General features: G+C 33.6%; 1 protein-coding gene across 5 annotated transcripts in view; it reads right to left on the bottom strand.

The window, feature by feature from the left end:
* The window catches only part of LOC6641869, a 57,830-nt gene extending 48,818 nt beyond the window's left edge, over positions 1-9,012 (bottom strand). For all 5 annotated transcript variants that reach the window (XM_023176068.2, XM_002064663.4, XM_023176070.2 and 2 more), the window contains exon 1: positions 8,465-9,012. In XM_023176068.2, coding sequence (XP_023031836.1) covers positions 8,465-8,929 — 465 coding nt within the window. In that variant the 5' untranslated portion in view covers positions 8,930-9,012. The remainder of the gene's footprint in view (positions 1-8,464) is intronic.
* Positions 9,013-17,401: the final 8,389 nt, after the last annotated feature.

Here is a 17,401-nt window from a genome sequence, read left to right as displayed (position 1 = left end):
TGTCAACAGTCACTAATCGAGTCGAATTGAATCAGAAAGTAATATATAGTGTAAGCAGTTACTGGTTCTAAGATATAGTGATAATTCTTTTTCCTCTCTGAGTAATGTTAACGGATATTTCTTATGTTATACCAAAAGGTATTTCAATCCTATTATTAAGTTTATTTGCCATCTTGCGTTTTGGCTTAAAGCAGCTTCCTCAAAAATCTCGCAAAGCAGAAGAAGAAAATTTCTTAAGAAAAACAACAATGCATAAAATTTGCATATTACATCAACATGTTGCATGCCACAGTCAACGAAATGTTGCATATGCAATTGAGTTAAGCGCATCTCAGCTCTGCCAGCATGGTTTCACTCCTCCCATTCCCCTTCTGCCTTCTCCCTTTTGCCCCTTTTGCCACTTCCCGCAAAGTTAAACGAGGCCCCAGCAACAAGATGATATAAAGGAAACTGAAAGACTTGCAATCAGTGTTTGTAGTTGATGTTGTTGTTGTTGTTGTTGTTGTTGTGGCTGCTGCATGTTGCAAGTTGCCAAGCAAATGCGTGAGTAAGGCAAGCATTTGTTTCACATGGCAACTTGTAGCAACAGTAGCTATAGTAATAACTATGTGGGGGGTGGTTGATGGTTTGCTGGTTGCATGCCACTTGCAATCTTTCAACTTGTTGTTTCTGTTTCTTTTCTGTTTTGATAAATATTCAAAAATCTTGAAAGTGCGCTTAGGTCTGGGAACTTCCTTTCATAAAATTGATGCATTGCCCTTTATTTTTCTGTGTATAATTTCTATATAATTGCCGTTTCCCGTTTTAATGAATTGTTTATTTGTATGTAATCATATTAAAACCGAGAACTGCAGCCAGCTGCTGGCAAAAACAAGGGGTGTGCGGTGGGGTGGGCTAGGGGTGTCTAAGGGCGTGGGGGTCATGGTAACTGCAACAGCAACAACAACTTATATGTACATAATAACAGCAATTACAACAACAACAACAGCAACAACAGAAAACCCACACAAAAACCAAATATACATGATGAACTAAATATCGAAAAGCACAGTGATTCAAGTCAAAGAGAAAAAGGTAAAGAAAAAATTGGATACATTTTGAATGGATATTTAAAAGTTTTATATAGCAGGAAGAGATATCTGTATGTTGCATGAAGATTTTTAGATAGTTATGGGATAACAAAGTCACAGGATTTCTACAATACAAAATTACAGCTTTAAGGATAAAAGTTTAGAAAAAGATATAAGGTTTAAAAAGTTTTGCATGAATCAAATTCTTTCTTTATGTTCTGTGATTTGAATACTATTTAAAATACTTGAACATTAATATTTACATATATCTTAAGGGATATATCTATCTGTCGTTCGCAGTGTCAGATATGTCTTATGTCTTTCTTTTACAGGGGCCACAGAGGGCTCAAGGTTTACTTCAGGGCCTTAGTAATTTTGGACACTTTGAACAATTCTGAAACTTTTGCTTTTTAATTTTCTTAATCATGAAATCTTAAACTCTTTCCTATTTCCTTCCTTTTGTATATGCTAAAATAAACAGAAGTGTTTTTAGTAAAAACTTTTAACAGAATTCATTTTGAGTTCATGGTTATCATAACCACTGTTTGTTTGGGGGCCAATTTTCATTACTTTTCGTTTTTTTTTGGTGGGTAAGTCAGTTGCATGACAAACGGAAATCGTTTTCATTTGATTAGCGAGCGTAAAGGTGTGTGTGTGTGTGTGTCTATGTGTGTGTGGCATGGGGGTTGATTCTAAACTGGCAGTGAATGGGTTTTTGGGTAATTCCCCCATAACCCAAAAGTGAAATTCATCATACAAGGGCATGACCGCAAAATAAATTGGACTCTTGACTGGGTATTAAATATTCTATATGAATTTTGGCTTAATAAACTTTCAGTTTTTTGGTTTTCTTTTAAGTTCAATAAATTTCACACTTTTGCCACCTTAATGGGTAAATAAATAGTAAATAAATTTTAGGGGGTTAAAGTCAGAAACTGCAACTGGGTAATTTCAGAAATATTGCCACTTTTGTTGAATTGTCTACAGACACGCAGCGCCTCCGACCACCTCTCCACCTCGTTTCGATCCACTCCCCACAGCCTATAAGCCCAACCCCACCCAAAAAACAAAAACAAAAACTGGCATCGTTGAATAAACAAGAACGACAAGTGAGCTAGGCGCGCACCGCACACGCTTTTCTTATCTGCAAAGGCATAGAAGAAAATAGAGCGCCACCACCCACTATCTGCCACCCATTATCCACCTCATCCCGCCCCACAAAACTAAAAGTAAACTAAACGAAATAAGACAGAGACATGGACAGACAGATAGAGTGAGAGAGAAAGACAAAGGCAATGCCAGAACGACACGCAAGAAATGCGTAAAAATAAAAATGAGCCAAAAGAAAAATAAAACAGAAACAAAAAAAAAAATATATATATATATATACACATACAAAGAGAAAATCATTTTCTTGTTTTCCCCCTTTTATTTCGGTGCTTTTGGCTACCTTCCCCATCCACACACTTCAGTCCCAACTCCTCAAAATGATTTCATTCATAAAGCGAGCCAAAAATTGAGGCAAAAAAAATCAAAATTACATATAGTAAAGAAAGGAGTCGTTATATAGATACCCATTAGCAATTTTTCTAAAGAAAATGAATCGAATTTCTCGGGGTTTCCTAATAAGGATGCTTCTGTAATTTACGTAATATAATAAGGGAACTTTAATAAAATTGACTTAATTAAAGGTGAAATTAAGGGCTGCATTTTTTGGACATAGATAGAAGAGGAATGGTATTCAGGGCGCCACCTATAGAATCATAATGATTCCATATCTGTCATGAAATCGAATACATTGACTTCTTTTGATTTTTATCCAAAACTTAATTATCTGAACGTAGCCTTTCATAATCGTGTTATTGTCATTTTAAAATTTAAAAATTTTGATATATAAATTCTATATATTCGATGTTATATATTCTACCTCTGGATAGAATTGCAGTTGATATATTATCATGAGTTTATACGAGATGGAAAGTTTTATAAAATAGAAAGACCATACATTGAAAATTTTATACAAACTTGAAAAAAATTGTTTAGGAGTTTTTGTCTTATGCACCTTTGATACCCCACAAGAGTCGCTTATAGTATAGGGTATACAAGGGAAGAAGCAAACTTTAGCGGGAAATATGCGCCCACAATAAAATATACAAATAAATGGCTGGGCTTAATGCAAATAAAAGGGAGGGAGGTGGAAAAGTGGAGTAAAAGAAAGTGAGAAGCGGGGCGGAATTGAAGTTGGAGGCAGGGGTTGTTAGGCAGATGCTGCCTACGAGTGTGGCAAGGGAATTTCCAAAAACCAAATGGCACACAGAAGTGCAATTTTTTTCTTTTTTTTTTTTTGGGCCAAAGGGTAGGGGACACATTGGAGGCGCAGTAAAGTCACTGACTTAAAGCCAAATCTCGTTCTGTCTCTTTTGTTTTTGCTTTTGCTTATTGCATATGGTGGATGTCGCTGTCTTTTGAAGTTTTTTTAAATTCTTGTGGTTTCTGTCTTCTTCCCCCTTTTATACCGCTCCCTTTTCTACATTCTCTCTTGTATTCTGTGATAAAGTGATACATCACAATTAAGTTGTTTCACTTTGACCCACAAAAGGAAATGCAGCTGTAATACTTTTTCAGTTTTTAATGCATTTTGATAGATTGCATTAACAGATAGAGAAGCAAGAGTAAAAGGCGGCTCATGATATGTATATACATATATCTATCTATATAGAGCAGTGTGTTCATTTTGTAAATTGGGTGAAATTGAAATATATATATCACACTTGTTTGCCGACGGGGGCAAATCTAAAGTGGGTGAAACAAAAGTGTGGGCAGAACGGTGGTTGAGTGGGTGCGAAAAGGGTTGACCTCGGCAAAGAGATCATAGAGCAAATTAAGTTTGGATTGCCCTTATTGAGCTGTGGCTCAAATAGATAAGTTCATTAGGGTTAAGTGATTTTAATATTCCATCTTAGACAATTTAAAAATATATATCTATATATGTAGATCGGGAGCAGCAGAAAAGAGGTGTGACTTTTGAATTACTTTAGAGATCATTAAACAAAAGTTAAGAAATTGTGAATACATTTTGGCACAAATTTGGGATCAAATATTATACTAACAATTAGTAGTAAATATAAGCAAAATAAAGAGAAATTTTGTATGTGATTTTCGTTTTTGTTTAAACGTGAGTAATTGAAAGAACATCGTCCATAAAACAATTATAGATTGATTGAAAATTTCAGAATTTTTACATAAATATTGACAACTGATTTACAACTAAAATTTCACATTGGTTTTTTGAAATTTTTTTTATGCTCATTGAGTTTAAAAAGCAAAATATATGAATTCCTAGGGAAAAATATGAAATTTATTTAAATAGCAATTTATATATGTTCATTCATGCATAAATTAATCATTAATAAACAGTTTTGTTATTTGGGCTAAAGTGCCATAAAGGTCGTTTGCCCCTTAGAGATCTTTATCTCAAGAAACAGTTAATGAATTATGAATTATCAGTACAATTAGTTGACTCATTGCTAAATTATGGACTCCAAAATCTTTCAAGTATTAGTAATCGTTTTCTTAGATCAAACCATACAAACAATTGTTTAATGTATATTGAAATTATGAAAATTTGAATTGCGTTGAATTTAAGTTTTACATATATGCATTTTGTTTGATAACACAAGTCGAAGGCAATCGATGAATCAATTCGATATAAGCACTTCTTGCTAAATCCAATGAGTAAGACTTTCCCCTGGCTGATCTTACCCTGTGTTGCCTCATGGCCCTACCTTTCTCTAACTCTCTCATTGGCTCATCTGACTCATCAGCCATCACCCAGACCCCATCATCATCATCAGCATAAACATCCCCCTCACCATCAAACCATTGCATGGCTTGTCATAGCACTGACTGACCACTTCTAAGGCCTCTGTGTGTACTCAACCATGTAAAAAATATTTTTCATTTTTCATTTTTGTTGGCGTATTTTTAATTTGTTGCAAAAACACAGAATATTTCACATCTCTGGCCCATGTGTGTTTAGTATGTGTGTATATGTGTGTGTGTGTGTGTGGTGTGGGTCGTGTGTATTTAGTTTGTGTTTCTGCCGTTAAATTGAAACGCGCGCCAAACAACACAAAATAAATTGACATTGAACGTAAAATTTATTGAAATTGTTTACGTGGGGTCGGACATTGTTTGCTGCGAGGGTCGTTTTGAAAATATTTATGGTCTTATAAAAAAAAAGACAAATCTGAGCAACATACATAGCACATAAAGAAATAGATTTCTTTATGCATTTCACTGGACTTTTCTGCTCTAGATACCATCTGATGGGGCCCTTTGGCAACTGCAGCCGAGTGCAACGAGGCTTGGCATAGGAGAGAAAAGATGCCCCAAGTCCCGTTTCTCTGATTCTTTTATTGTTTGCACTAGCCCTGAGTGTATCTATGTGTGTGTGAGTGTTGTGTGTGTCTGTGTGTGTGTGTGTGGGTCAAACACTGAAAGTCCAGCTAGTTGGTAAACGAGCACGTACCAAAAAGTTTTCTATTTCGGTATAAAAGGACAAACTTCAATGGGTATATCAGTTTACCCGACAAAGCGAAACACAATAGATATAAGGTAGAGAAGGTTCTATGCACTATTAGATCTTGAAAGAAGTGAACTCAATATAGTATAGAGTCTTCTACAATATCTATTTCATCTTTGCACACTCTGAATTATCTTTGAGGATTGTAAAACAGAAGTTTAGGTTTTCTATCGATATCAAATATCTGAATTTGTATTTGTTTTTAGTCCAAGAACCTTAATATACATATCTTTAAGCTTATAGAAGTCTTAAAATATATGGTTAAAAGAGTATCGATAAGAAGATTATTGCAAATACGATATCATCTGCTTGGCTTGTGCGGTATCTTAAAGTCCAGAAAGGAATATTCTACAGTTCCATGAAAGGTTCTTCATATACATATTTGCTTACCAATTGTAGCTTTGGAGTTTCCTACTACTCATAATACCATGTCTCTGGTTACGCGTTTGGGTTTGTCTTTTTTAAGTCTCTTTTCCTTTACTTTTGCTCATATTTCGCATTATAAAAGAAAGAAGTAAAAGAAAAAGGTACAAAAAAACAGACTTTAGGCCAATGGCTTTTTAAGTGTGACTAATTATGACTCCAGAGTTCGGACTTAACCTGGCATAAAAGTCACTTGAAGTCTTCTTCTCATGTTGGTTACCTCTTCGTTTTCTTTTTTTTGGGTTCAATGCACTGAAGCGCCGGCTTGAATGGGTCTCTTTTGCAAACTGACCCGAAAACTTATGCAACCGGCATCGATTTTAGGTAACCCACCGAAAAAAGTTGCCTTCAATCCCAGTTAAAGAGTGAAATATAAGAAGGTTGAAAGACAGACCACTAGACGCCGCCCTCTTCTTCATCTGTTTTTTTCCTTACCCTTTCCATCTTTTTGGTCTATTGACAGTTTGGTTCATGTGAGAGGGCAAACTGCATAACAACTGCGCAAATATTTTGGCAAAGGCTGAAATTATGCAGGCAATTTGGACCCAAAAAGAAACACTTACAAACAATTTGTTACGACAAGTTGAGAAGAAATGGCAAGGATGCCAACAAGAAGAACGAAGGAGGGCAAATGAAGAGCATGGGGAGCGTGGAGGATGTATCAGGTAATCAGTCTTGACTTGAGCTAAGATGTGCAAAAACTGGCTAGCAGCCAAGAGGATTGATGAAGTGATATAAGTGAACTAAGAGCAGAAAGAAAACATAAAGAAATGTAGTCTAAAAAAGGACTCAACTCACATGCAGCTTGTTCCAAATATATCGAGCATAATGTGTCATAAGTTTTTGTTTTCTTTATCTACTCGGATATTTCTTCATTTCAGGTAGTCGTTGTTTGCATTGCTGCGATAAGATTTTTATCTAAATTTCCTAACACTCATAGAAGTTGTGCTATCTTTTATCTAACCCAAAACTAGGTATGTATGTATCTTTTGCAATTCATTATCTCAGTTTATGTGGCGTTCTATCTGACCCATGGCATATACTCAAAACACATTTATAACACTGAAAGACCGTCCAGTTCCTCTTGACTAAGCTTTAAAAACCCATAGCCAGAGCCTAAAGAGGCTTTACCATACTGCTTCTTTTTTTTTCTCCTTCTTGATGATGAGTCGAGATAAAACCCAACCAAAAAACACAGATAAGAGCGTTAACAAAATAATAACCAAATAAAAAGCATTTACATATATAGCCGCAAAAAAAAGAGAGAAGAGGAGCAAAAATAAAAGACTGAAAGGGAGAGAGGAAGGTAGTCTCTCAACTAAGGGAAGTCAGCCCCATTAGTGAAATGGCCCTGTCAAAATGTGGCTCTCAAAATAAAAACAACAAAAAAATGTTAATATGGCTTATTTGGCTTTTTTGTTTTGCCTTTGAGTCTCTCTCACATTCTATGAGTATGTGTGTGTGTGTGTGTGTGTGTTCGGAGTCAGCCTTCGACTAATTTGAAATGTGGCCAAGACATTTCGTTTTTGGCAGAGTTTAAGGATAATTTCAAGAGAAGTTTGATTAGGATTTGTGTGTGTGTGCCTCAATAAAAATACATGAAAAAATGCTTTAAGACCAAAGAATGAACTTTATAAACATTGAGAAGAATAACTTTGGAAAAGTTTCTAAATATTTCTAGATATTCTATGCAGAAAAGTTAAAAAAAAAGTTAATTTTTTTTTGTTTTATTTTAAAGTTTATTTGGATTTTGAGTGTTTAAATTTAGTTGAGGTAATTTTTTTGTAATTTTTTTTTACATTTAAAAGAAAATTTATCTTCATTTGTTTTATTGTAAGAAACAATACTTAAATTTCGTTAATGAAATTAACATATTTTACTGATAATTTAGTCATTTGATGAAAGGGTTTTTTATAAGTTTGTAAATTGGTTAACAAAACTTTGTCATAAACAATTTAATCATTACGAAGATTATTCCAATTTCAAAAGAATTATGTTTAGTTTTTCAATTTAGACTTTAATTTAAATTGTATTTAAGGTTTTTAAATGAAAACTTATCTAAGCGCCGATCTAGATAAGAGATATTGTGTGTTCATATTATGTACTATGCTCAAACCAATTCTTTTTCCCCAGTTCAGGTTTAAATAGAAAACCAACTGGCTAGATACTTGAGATAGTTCTTTTCTTACATTCAGTTGCAAGATTGATTGAAAGACTCTAGTTACTTTTACCAAAGTGTCTTAGCTATTAAATCAATGGGCTATTCTGACATATTCTTATCATTTCTTAGACGTTAACTTAAGTGTAATTTATAAGCCATGTATGTATGTATGTATGATAGTCCTATCATTGTACCCATCAACATGCATGATAATATGTAACTCACCTTGGGATCCAATATGCTACGCTCCAGGCTATCTTCACGATTCATAGTTGTGGCCGTGCTGCCAGTGCCAGTGCTGCTGCCACCTCCTCCAACTCCGATGCCACCGACTCCACCCATTCCACCACTACCACCACCAATGACTCCACCTAGACTACTTCTGTCGCGTTCCCTCTCCTGTTGTTCGAGACGAAGACGAGCGCGTTCTACACGCGCCAGAGTTGGACTATCTAGAATGGATGGAGCCCGTGATGGTGGTCGGGAATTGGAATTGTTTGTTGTATTTGTATGCAATTGCTGCAATTGTTGGTGGAGCTGTTGTTGTTGTTGCTGCTGTTGGTGGTGCAGCGTCTCCAGAGTGGCACTATTGTTCGATGATGTTGAGCCTGGAGTGGGCGTGGCCGACGATGATGAGTTGGTCATGGTGGCCGTTGATGTCGACGATGTGGATGTGGTGTGCATTAGCATTATAACAATTGGTTTTTCTCCTGGTTAATATTTTTTTTTGCTTAGTCTAATTGTAATTTGGTGACTGAAGAAATTGTCTTCAGATTGTTGATTGGTTTCTTTTTATTTTGTTTTTAGATTTTTGGGGTCTTTAACTGTGTGGGGACAAGAAGGTTTGGTCGTATTATTAGCAAATCTTTTGAAATGATCATGATTTAAGATCTAACACTTGATGGATCTATTAACACCACAAACTAACTAGCTTTACATTTAAATGCCCATCAATTATAGGTAAGTTAATGCTACTATCTAGAGTCTAGTCGATGCCTCCCATTTCGCACACTTTATTTATGATTCGTCTATCGGGTTTTATTTTCTGTTTCCTTTTTTGTTTGCAGCCAATTGAACGATTTTATATCTTTGCTTTTCAACAGAGAGCAGAGAAAGAGGAAAGAAAAATGCACCAGACATGGGGCAAAGATGTGTGCACGATGGGAAGGTATCGGGCTGAAGGGGTATAGAGAGACCATCAACACAGAAGTAACAGCCAATAATTTTCACAAAAACTGGTTTTCGAATATTTCGATATGCAGGTAGTTTTTACTTTCGCACAATAAAAGCAAGTTGCAGCAGATACAAATACAATAAACCAAAGCAAAACAAAGCAAACAACAGAAAAAAAAACAACAAATAAATAAAAAGTATCTGTATCTTTTGATTCTTGCTTAAAATTTTATTTGCCTGCTGACGTTCATTTAATTTGCCTCTCTGCCTCTTAGGGGGGATAGCGACTGAAGGGGGGGGATAGGGACGAATTTGATTATTATTTTTTGATTTTTCTTGGCGCGTAGCCTATACAAGATGCCAAACACGTTTGTTTTCATTTATATATATCCGCTGACCATTTTGTTTCAAGCACATACTTTATTTTGAATTTCAATATTTATTTTCTTCTGATTATTCTCGATGTCGCGTCGCGTCGCTTCGCATTTCTTTAGCCGATTTTATTATAACCAATTTTTGAAAAAACCAATTTTGCGAATTCTCAAAATTTTATTTTCAAAAATTTGTTTTGTATATTTTCCGCAAAGCAAACGTGCGACGATCGTCGTGATTTTATCTGGGTCCGAGTTAAGGCGCGAACGGCTGCCAACTGCGAACTGTTCACGCTTGCTGCCCGTCGAAGACTGACGGCAAAAAGATACGAAAAACTGGTTTGCCAGCGCAACGAAAAAGTATCCGTCAGATACAAAGTCGTCGCATGGCCATGCATCGGCATGCGAACAAGTTCGAGTTGTATACGAATTTCCCAGTATTTATATTATTTTCCTAATACATTTGCAGTTGACTGTGCGTTTAGTCCGCGTTCAATGCGAATGCAATCAAAATTCATCGGAATGCCAGCATATTAATACGATTAAGATAAATAACAAATAGTTTGAGTTGGGGGGGTTTTTTGTAGGGGGTAATAGTGAAAAACTTAATGTATGTCTAATTCAATTTGAAATGGGAAATCTACATTACTTTGGAGGAATACAATTCTAATTAGATTAATGAATATTCGTCAGACGAAAACAATTTAGTGGGAAGAACTATGCATAGCTATGCATCAAAGTATTTAGAATCTCTGTTAAGATAGCGAGAGCCACAGATTATTAATATAATATTATATATTATAAAAAGTTTGTTTAAAACCCCTTTTAAGTAATTTTATATTAAAATTTACATACATTTCCCTATTTCATAATGGCTTACTAAAGAATTATGTAATAATTGGATCGACATTTAAAAGAATTCAAAAAAAGTAAATATGCATAACTATATAAATAACAAATCAAATTATGTACTTTAAATATACTTTATATTTTATATTATAGTCAAGAAATAGTATAGAGTATAGAATATGAAAATAATCAAAAATCATTAAGTACCCACCTTTTCTATGTTCTCTATTAACTACTTTTACGATTTAATAATTATCTAGTCCATTAATTTAATAATTCCTTTAATTTAGTTCATTAACTTGATCAAATTTTTGACAATATTCTGTTTATTTTTATCAATTTTTATGATAACTTACGTATGTGAAGTTTTGTTCTTTGATTTTACAATTACTGATGAACTTTTTGAATAATGCAAAATAAGTCTAATTGTAAGTTAATGTTTCCATAGAAAAAAACGTCGAATTCATAAACGACAAACCTTAAAAAGGTAAAAAGACTATATGTTCATAAATAATAAACATAAAGTATATTTTGAGGTATTTAAATTGAGATTCTAGAGATCTAGAGATTCTATGTATCCACATTATTAATTAAATATAAAGTATATTTGATTTATATATCATATAAAAACTATATTACCAAAAACTATCAACAGTTAGCAATTAAAGCTTATGAATCTTTCAATCTGCAAGTCACTAAGTTAGTCTTATCTTATCTTAATATGTACATATATGTATCTTTCATCCTAAAATAGATATCATTGCGTCATTCATCACCTTCCATTTCTTATTCTCTTTGTAGAAACAATAATAACTTTTTTGTTTTATATTTTTCTTGCCATTGAATATCAAATGTTTATTTTAATATATTTATATCATAAAGAAAGCAAAGTTTTATAAGCGACTAAAATATAATATTTAACAAGTTATTAGAGTTATTTTGAATATTTTACAAACATTTTTCTAATTTAATATTAAACTTGGAATATCTAAGTTAGTTAAAGCCAAAAATTTGGAATTCATTCATGGAAAGTATTTCAAGGGAAATTAAATTACCCAAAACAAATTCATTTGCAACACAATCAAACTCAAACCGAGGAAATGCCTTTAGATATCAGAATTTTGTTTTTTTTTGTTTGATTCAGAATAGCTTCATACATTTTCTTTCCTCCCCACCCCTCCCTTACTTACATACTTATTCATTCACTCTTACACCCCCCCGACAAGTACTTTGATATTCTTGATGGAAAAACAGGTTGTTCCCTTTGGGTTTGATATTGTTGTTCAAGTGATTTATAAATCAAGTGAGCCAGAAGGAAGACGAGGGGGGGAAATGAAAGAAAAATAATTATGATAATAGTTCAATGGCCGTGTGACAAGTTGTAAGTAGAAGTAATGCATGTCTATTCAATATTCAATGAGATGAGTTAATCAAACACTTGACTCACATGCGGGGTCTTTTCCAATAAAAATTCCAAAATCCCATTGTCAAAAGATGAGACAACTCTTAGAACCGAAATGATTCATAGATCGTTTCATCGCTTCTTTTGTGTCATTTTGTGGCATGCGAATCACGCAATTATGCAAATCATTGCCATATCGTCATATCATTCTATACATATATGTACATATATCTTTGGCTAAAGTCGGTACGTGCCATTTTCAGTTAGACAAACTATTCCAAAATGGGCCTCTCTATAGTTTTAATAGCACATGCCGGCTTTATTTTTGTTTTTTCTGTTCTTTTTTTTTTGGTAGTTTCCAATTACAAAATAGACATTCATTTCGATGGCTGTGTTTTGTTTTTTTGAGGGGCTGGCGCCAACAGCATTTTTTTTTCGTCCATTTCGTTCTTTTTGAGAGATTTTTGGTATCATTAACTCAATGAAAATTTGTCGCTTCTCGCGTTTGTCTTTGGCTTCCTCTATTTCACTTCGTTTTTTTTGTGATTTTCTCAGAATTTAACGTGTTGCTTGTCTCTCTGTCGGATACTCAAGAGGTTTGATAACTTTATTATACATATTTTTGTGTTCCCAAGTTTTGGTTTTTATTGGGGTTAGCTTGTATAATTTGTAGTGATTATCGGAAATTGATTGGGGGATTTGTTGTATGAAAGGGAATATGATAGCTAGAAAGTGATTAGGCAGGCCAGTCAAGTATATTCTATTTTGTGTGGACTAAAAACACCTACGACTAGAGTTTGGAACTAACAAAATACTTTATTTAAGATGTTATTTAATGGTATTTTTAGCATTAAGAATATATTGTGTTACTTCAAAATTAATTTAAATTATGCTAAGCTTTTGCTTGTTGTCTAAAAATGGTTTAAATTTATAACTTTGTATAACCAATTAGAGGATTTAATTATTAACTACTTATGTACTTTTAACATTAACCAGCTCTGTTTGATATATAAGAACTTATTCCAATGGGAGTTCAAAGACTGTTCATTACTACGTTTAGTTTCAATAATTTCGTCGATTTTCTGAGGTAATTTTTTATAATTTAATAAGTAAATAAAACAAAAATTCAATACAACTATTTGAATATCCTTTTTTTTTGGTATGCTTTGGTGCATAAAATTGAAAGAAATGATATAAGAAAAAAATAATTTTAGTATTGCACGATTAATTGTTATCAATATCAAACAGATAAAGCAACTTATTTATTTTGGTTATATTTCAATCTATTACTTATAAGTTACTTAAGTATAAATTATGCCAGACAAGTGACAATTGTGAAATCAAACATCGTTTTGACCTATACTAACATTGGTTCATTGATATTAAAGGAACCTTTTCTATTCATTAACCAATCTTAACTCTCTCTCAAATCAACTAGATCGTCCCCTAAAACAAGTTTCTATATGGTTTTTTTTTTCAAATAGTTTAAACTATTTATTTTAAATAAATCAAAAATTCAATAATTATAATGTTTGGTCCATTAAAAACATGACATTTGTAGCTATTTATGTTTTCTAATAATAGTATTGAAAATGAATTTGATGTTTACCTTGATTATCATTCATAGCGTGATCTTTATTAGCTAATGTTCATATTGTCCATTGGTCTGCCATATAAAGACACAATTGCTCTTCGCTCCCAACCCATTTGTGGATTCTGTGCCGCACTTCCGTTCCGTATTGGAACAACAACAATGTGTTCACATACATATGTACTTATATGTATATACATAGAAGCTTCAACTTCTGTGTATTCTTCTATCAAAGAAAAAACTAACGCCAACTTGTCTGGCGGCCATTTGAAAACTTAAGTCTCGTTTTTTGTTCTTTCTTATTATATACAATATATCTTTAATAGTTATTCCATCTTTCTCTTCCTCCTTTTTAGATTTTTAAAACGTTTTTCATGCACATTGCATACGTCCACAGAAAAATGTATCTACTCGCATGTGTTCATATGTATGAGGGCTTTGCCCATATCTTTTGTATGCACTCGACGCATTCGAGAAGTTCTTTCTCTTCGTTTTTTATCGCAAAAACAAAAAAAAAAGTTAAGCAGTAGCAGGAAAAGGCGCGTTCGGACTTTAATTTCTCATTCATCAGGCATAAAACAATGCGAAACTGACATTTCCTCAAAGAGTGGAATAATCTCTCTTATCAGCACGACGAGCAATCCAAAACCCGGACGGACTGTTGTCAGGCAGTTGGCAGTGTCTGCATGGTTAGCTATGGACAGACTCTTTGCTTTGACTTCCAGATAAGCCGAGCCAAGTCAAAGAGCAAACTGCGCTCTGATTGCCAACAAAAGATTGCGTCCGATTGCTGGGGTCCGAATAGAAACAGCAAACAGCTGATGAGGTAAACCGCATCATTCTGCATCATACCAATCAATTTGCCCGGGGTATATGGACTATATCAAACAAAATAGGATTGTTTCAAACCCCAATCAGAATTTTTGTTGAATAATGTGCGTAAATTTACTTGGATAAACTTTCAATTATACATTTTTATATTGAAATGATGTTACAATTTGTCTTTTATTTTTGCTGGGTGTTCAAAAGGAGGAGCTTAGATTAAAGGTCTTATCAGCATCATCTAAGTTTACAGCTTTATTTTAAGAGTTATCAATTAACGCTTAATATATAAAATATTTAATTATAGTTCACACGATCTACGAGCAATATATAATAGAGCATAAATTAATTAGTTGTATATGAAAAATGAAAGAACAAGATAGAATTATCGCATTATTGAATCATGGATGTGAATTAACTTTTCATTGTTCATTGTTTTTTTTTAGTCATTTATATCCATTAATAGGTTTACTATGAATCACATTACTATATCACTTAACTTCTGAAAAACTGTTTAAAAACTGTCTTCAATTCAAAATTCATCTACTTAAGCGAATCTGCTTAAAAGTCTATTACTTACTTAGCTTCTATTTGTACTGAAACCAAACTTAAAACTCTGTGAAAGTTCAATATAATTCATATAAAATAAAAAAATATATCCCAAAATTGTTTAAAGCTTCAAAGTTAAGATCAAATTTTCTTCTAAGGAAATCTGGAATAATATATTATTTGAGCTGAAGGCGAATTTTATTAAAATTATTTTAACTTACGACGAAATTTGTATTTTAATTAAAAACTAACTTATTCTTTGGTATCATAAATAATTAGTGCAAATGATTATTCGTAGCCATAACAAATTGATTTGGAATTTCAAATTTAATTCAAATTATATTATGAGAGTGTCCATCATCTAGATATCTAGATATCTAAATATGATATTTATCGTATAATACCCATTAAAATTGTTCTTTTGTAGAGTATTTCTCCTTGGAATGTTGTTTTCTTAAATATTTTGTAAACATTATATTGCCGTTTATTTTTTTACTGATTGCAATTCATTGTTCCTAGGCGCTTTGTTTTGCTTACTTTAAACACTCATCATAAATCATTGATAAAAGATGAATTTTTTATAGCATATATTCGCAATTTATATTCATTTATCAGCTTCCGTAGGCTTTGGCCATGAACTGACCATGGGTAATGGGTAATTAGTCGACGCAAGCCAAAGCAAGCGTTTCTTGTAATAGAAACTAATGGTTTACTGCCCCCGGGTCGCTTTATACATTCCTAGAAACATTTTTGTGTTTTTTTTTCCGTGACGATTGCAGCCGCTCAAAAGAAGCCGTCACAGAGTGGCTAGAGCATAGAGACATGGGAATGGGGATGGAGTGAGTTTTAATTAGCTGTGTAAATTGGCCTACAAAAATTAAATTAATTAATCTCGGCAATGTTAATAACTTTATCGTTGTCGCTGACAACTTTATTGGTCATCATCTAGCCAGAGACAATCGTCAAATCTTTTAATTTGAATCGCATAATGATAAACTTAGTTCTGGCAATCAATGTGGAATACTATACTAAGAAAAAAAGGTTCCATCCTTTGAAGTTGGTCTTATCTCATTGTTGCTTAAAAAAAAACAAGTCGCATTCCTGCATACCTCAATAGCCTTGACTTCTTCTGCACTCTTGATTCCCTCCACTATAAACTGTTTTTCTCTTTTATTCCATTCCGATGTTCATTCTTTAGTGTGTGTGCCTACCTGCTTCATTTGGGCCACATCGCAGGTAGTCCCAACTCTTCACTATAAACATAATCTTATTAGAATTCATTTGCAAACGCCGAGTCTCATTAGAATTGTAAAAAGGGTTTCTCTTTCAAAATTCTTCCACTTGATTTGATTAAAATTTGTCTATATGTTGTCTGATTTGTCGGATATGCCGGCACCTTTTGCTCTGTCATTCTGACGCCCGACTGTCTATATGTGAAATATATAAAAGTATGTATACAAAAGTTTATGGTCAAAGACTGGAACTGGTTTGCTTGAGTCTTCGAATCAGTTCCCCGAAAAAGGTAAGAAAGTAAAGAATAAGAATCAATCTGACAGATTATATTTCAAATGACTGATTAACAGCAATTGATTGGTATAATGTGATAGTGAATTAAAGTTTGTTATGTCTTGGCAAAATACTCGCGTATAAAATATTGGTTTTATCCACTTCTCTGTCTGGCCATAAATTCTAATTTTTCATTGCATACTTTTAAGTGCGCATAAATATTCGATGATAAAATGGCTTGGCATACTTTAGTTTGTTAGTTGCACAGAGCGTCTAGTGGGCGTGGCTCAACTGTAGGCGCGTGCTTAAGTGCAGCTGGTCTAGACTGGTCCGACCAAAACTCCAAAGACGAAAAGTCAACTGAAATAAATTTCAATTGCTTCTTTTTATCAACAAAAATAAAAAAGCCAGCATTAAAAGAAGGAGTCAGCAAGGTAAATATTGGTTGGGAGTAATTGAAGTGGTTAGACGAAATGGCCGGAATGACGATGGCAACGAGTGCCACGTTGGGTGGAGGTGACAGCTGATGTGGTTAAATGCCAGTCATTATTGCTTGTTGTGGCTGCGTTATAATAAAAGAGAGTTCACCTTAAAAATTATGAGAGTGGCGAAAAAAAATTGCCCTAGCCAGACGTTACCTCGAATTGGGAATTAACCAAGCAAATCATGAGGAACAAACAAAAAATCGAGAAAACAGACAACGAACTCAGAACACTCTTTCCTTAAGATCGAAAGATCGATAGTACTCCTAGCATTCCTATTACTCTACAGTCGGCATCTAAGGCTGTGAAATGAAGGAACTTTACCCCTTAATGTATGCAATAATTTTGTTTTCAATAAGTTTTTAACATGTTGTATGCTTTTGTTTTAAAAATTGTCGATAAACAATATTGTTTTCG

This window comes from Drosophila willistoni, assembly GCF_018902025.1.
Source record: "Drosophila willistoni isolate 14030-0811.24 chromosome 2R unlocalized genomic scaffold, UCI_dwil_1.1 Seg167, whole genome shotgun sequence".
NCBI lineage: Eukaryota > Metazoa > Arthropoda > Insecta > Diptera > Drosophilidae > Drosophila > Drosophila willistoni.
The sequence above is the reverse complement of the archived record's forward strand: the minus strand, read 5'-3'. Positions and strand labels throughout refer to the sequence as shown.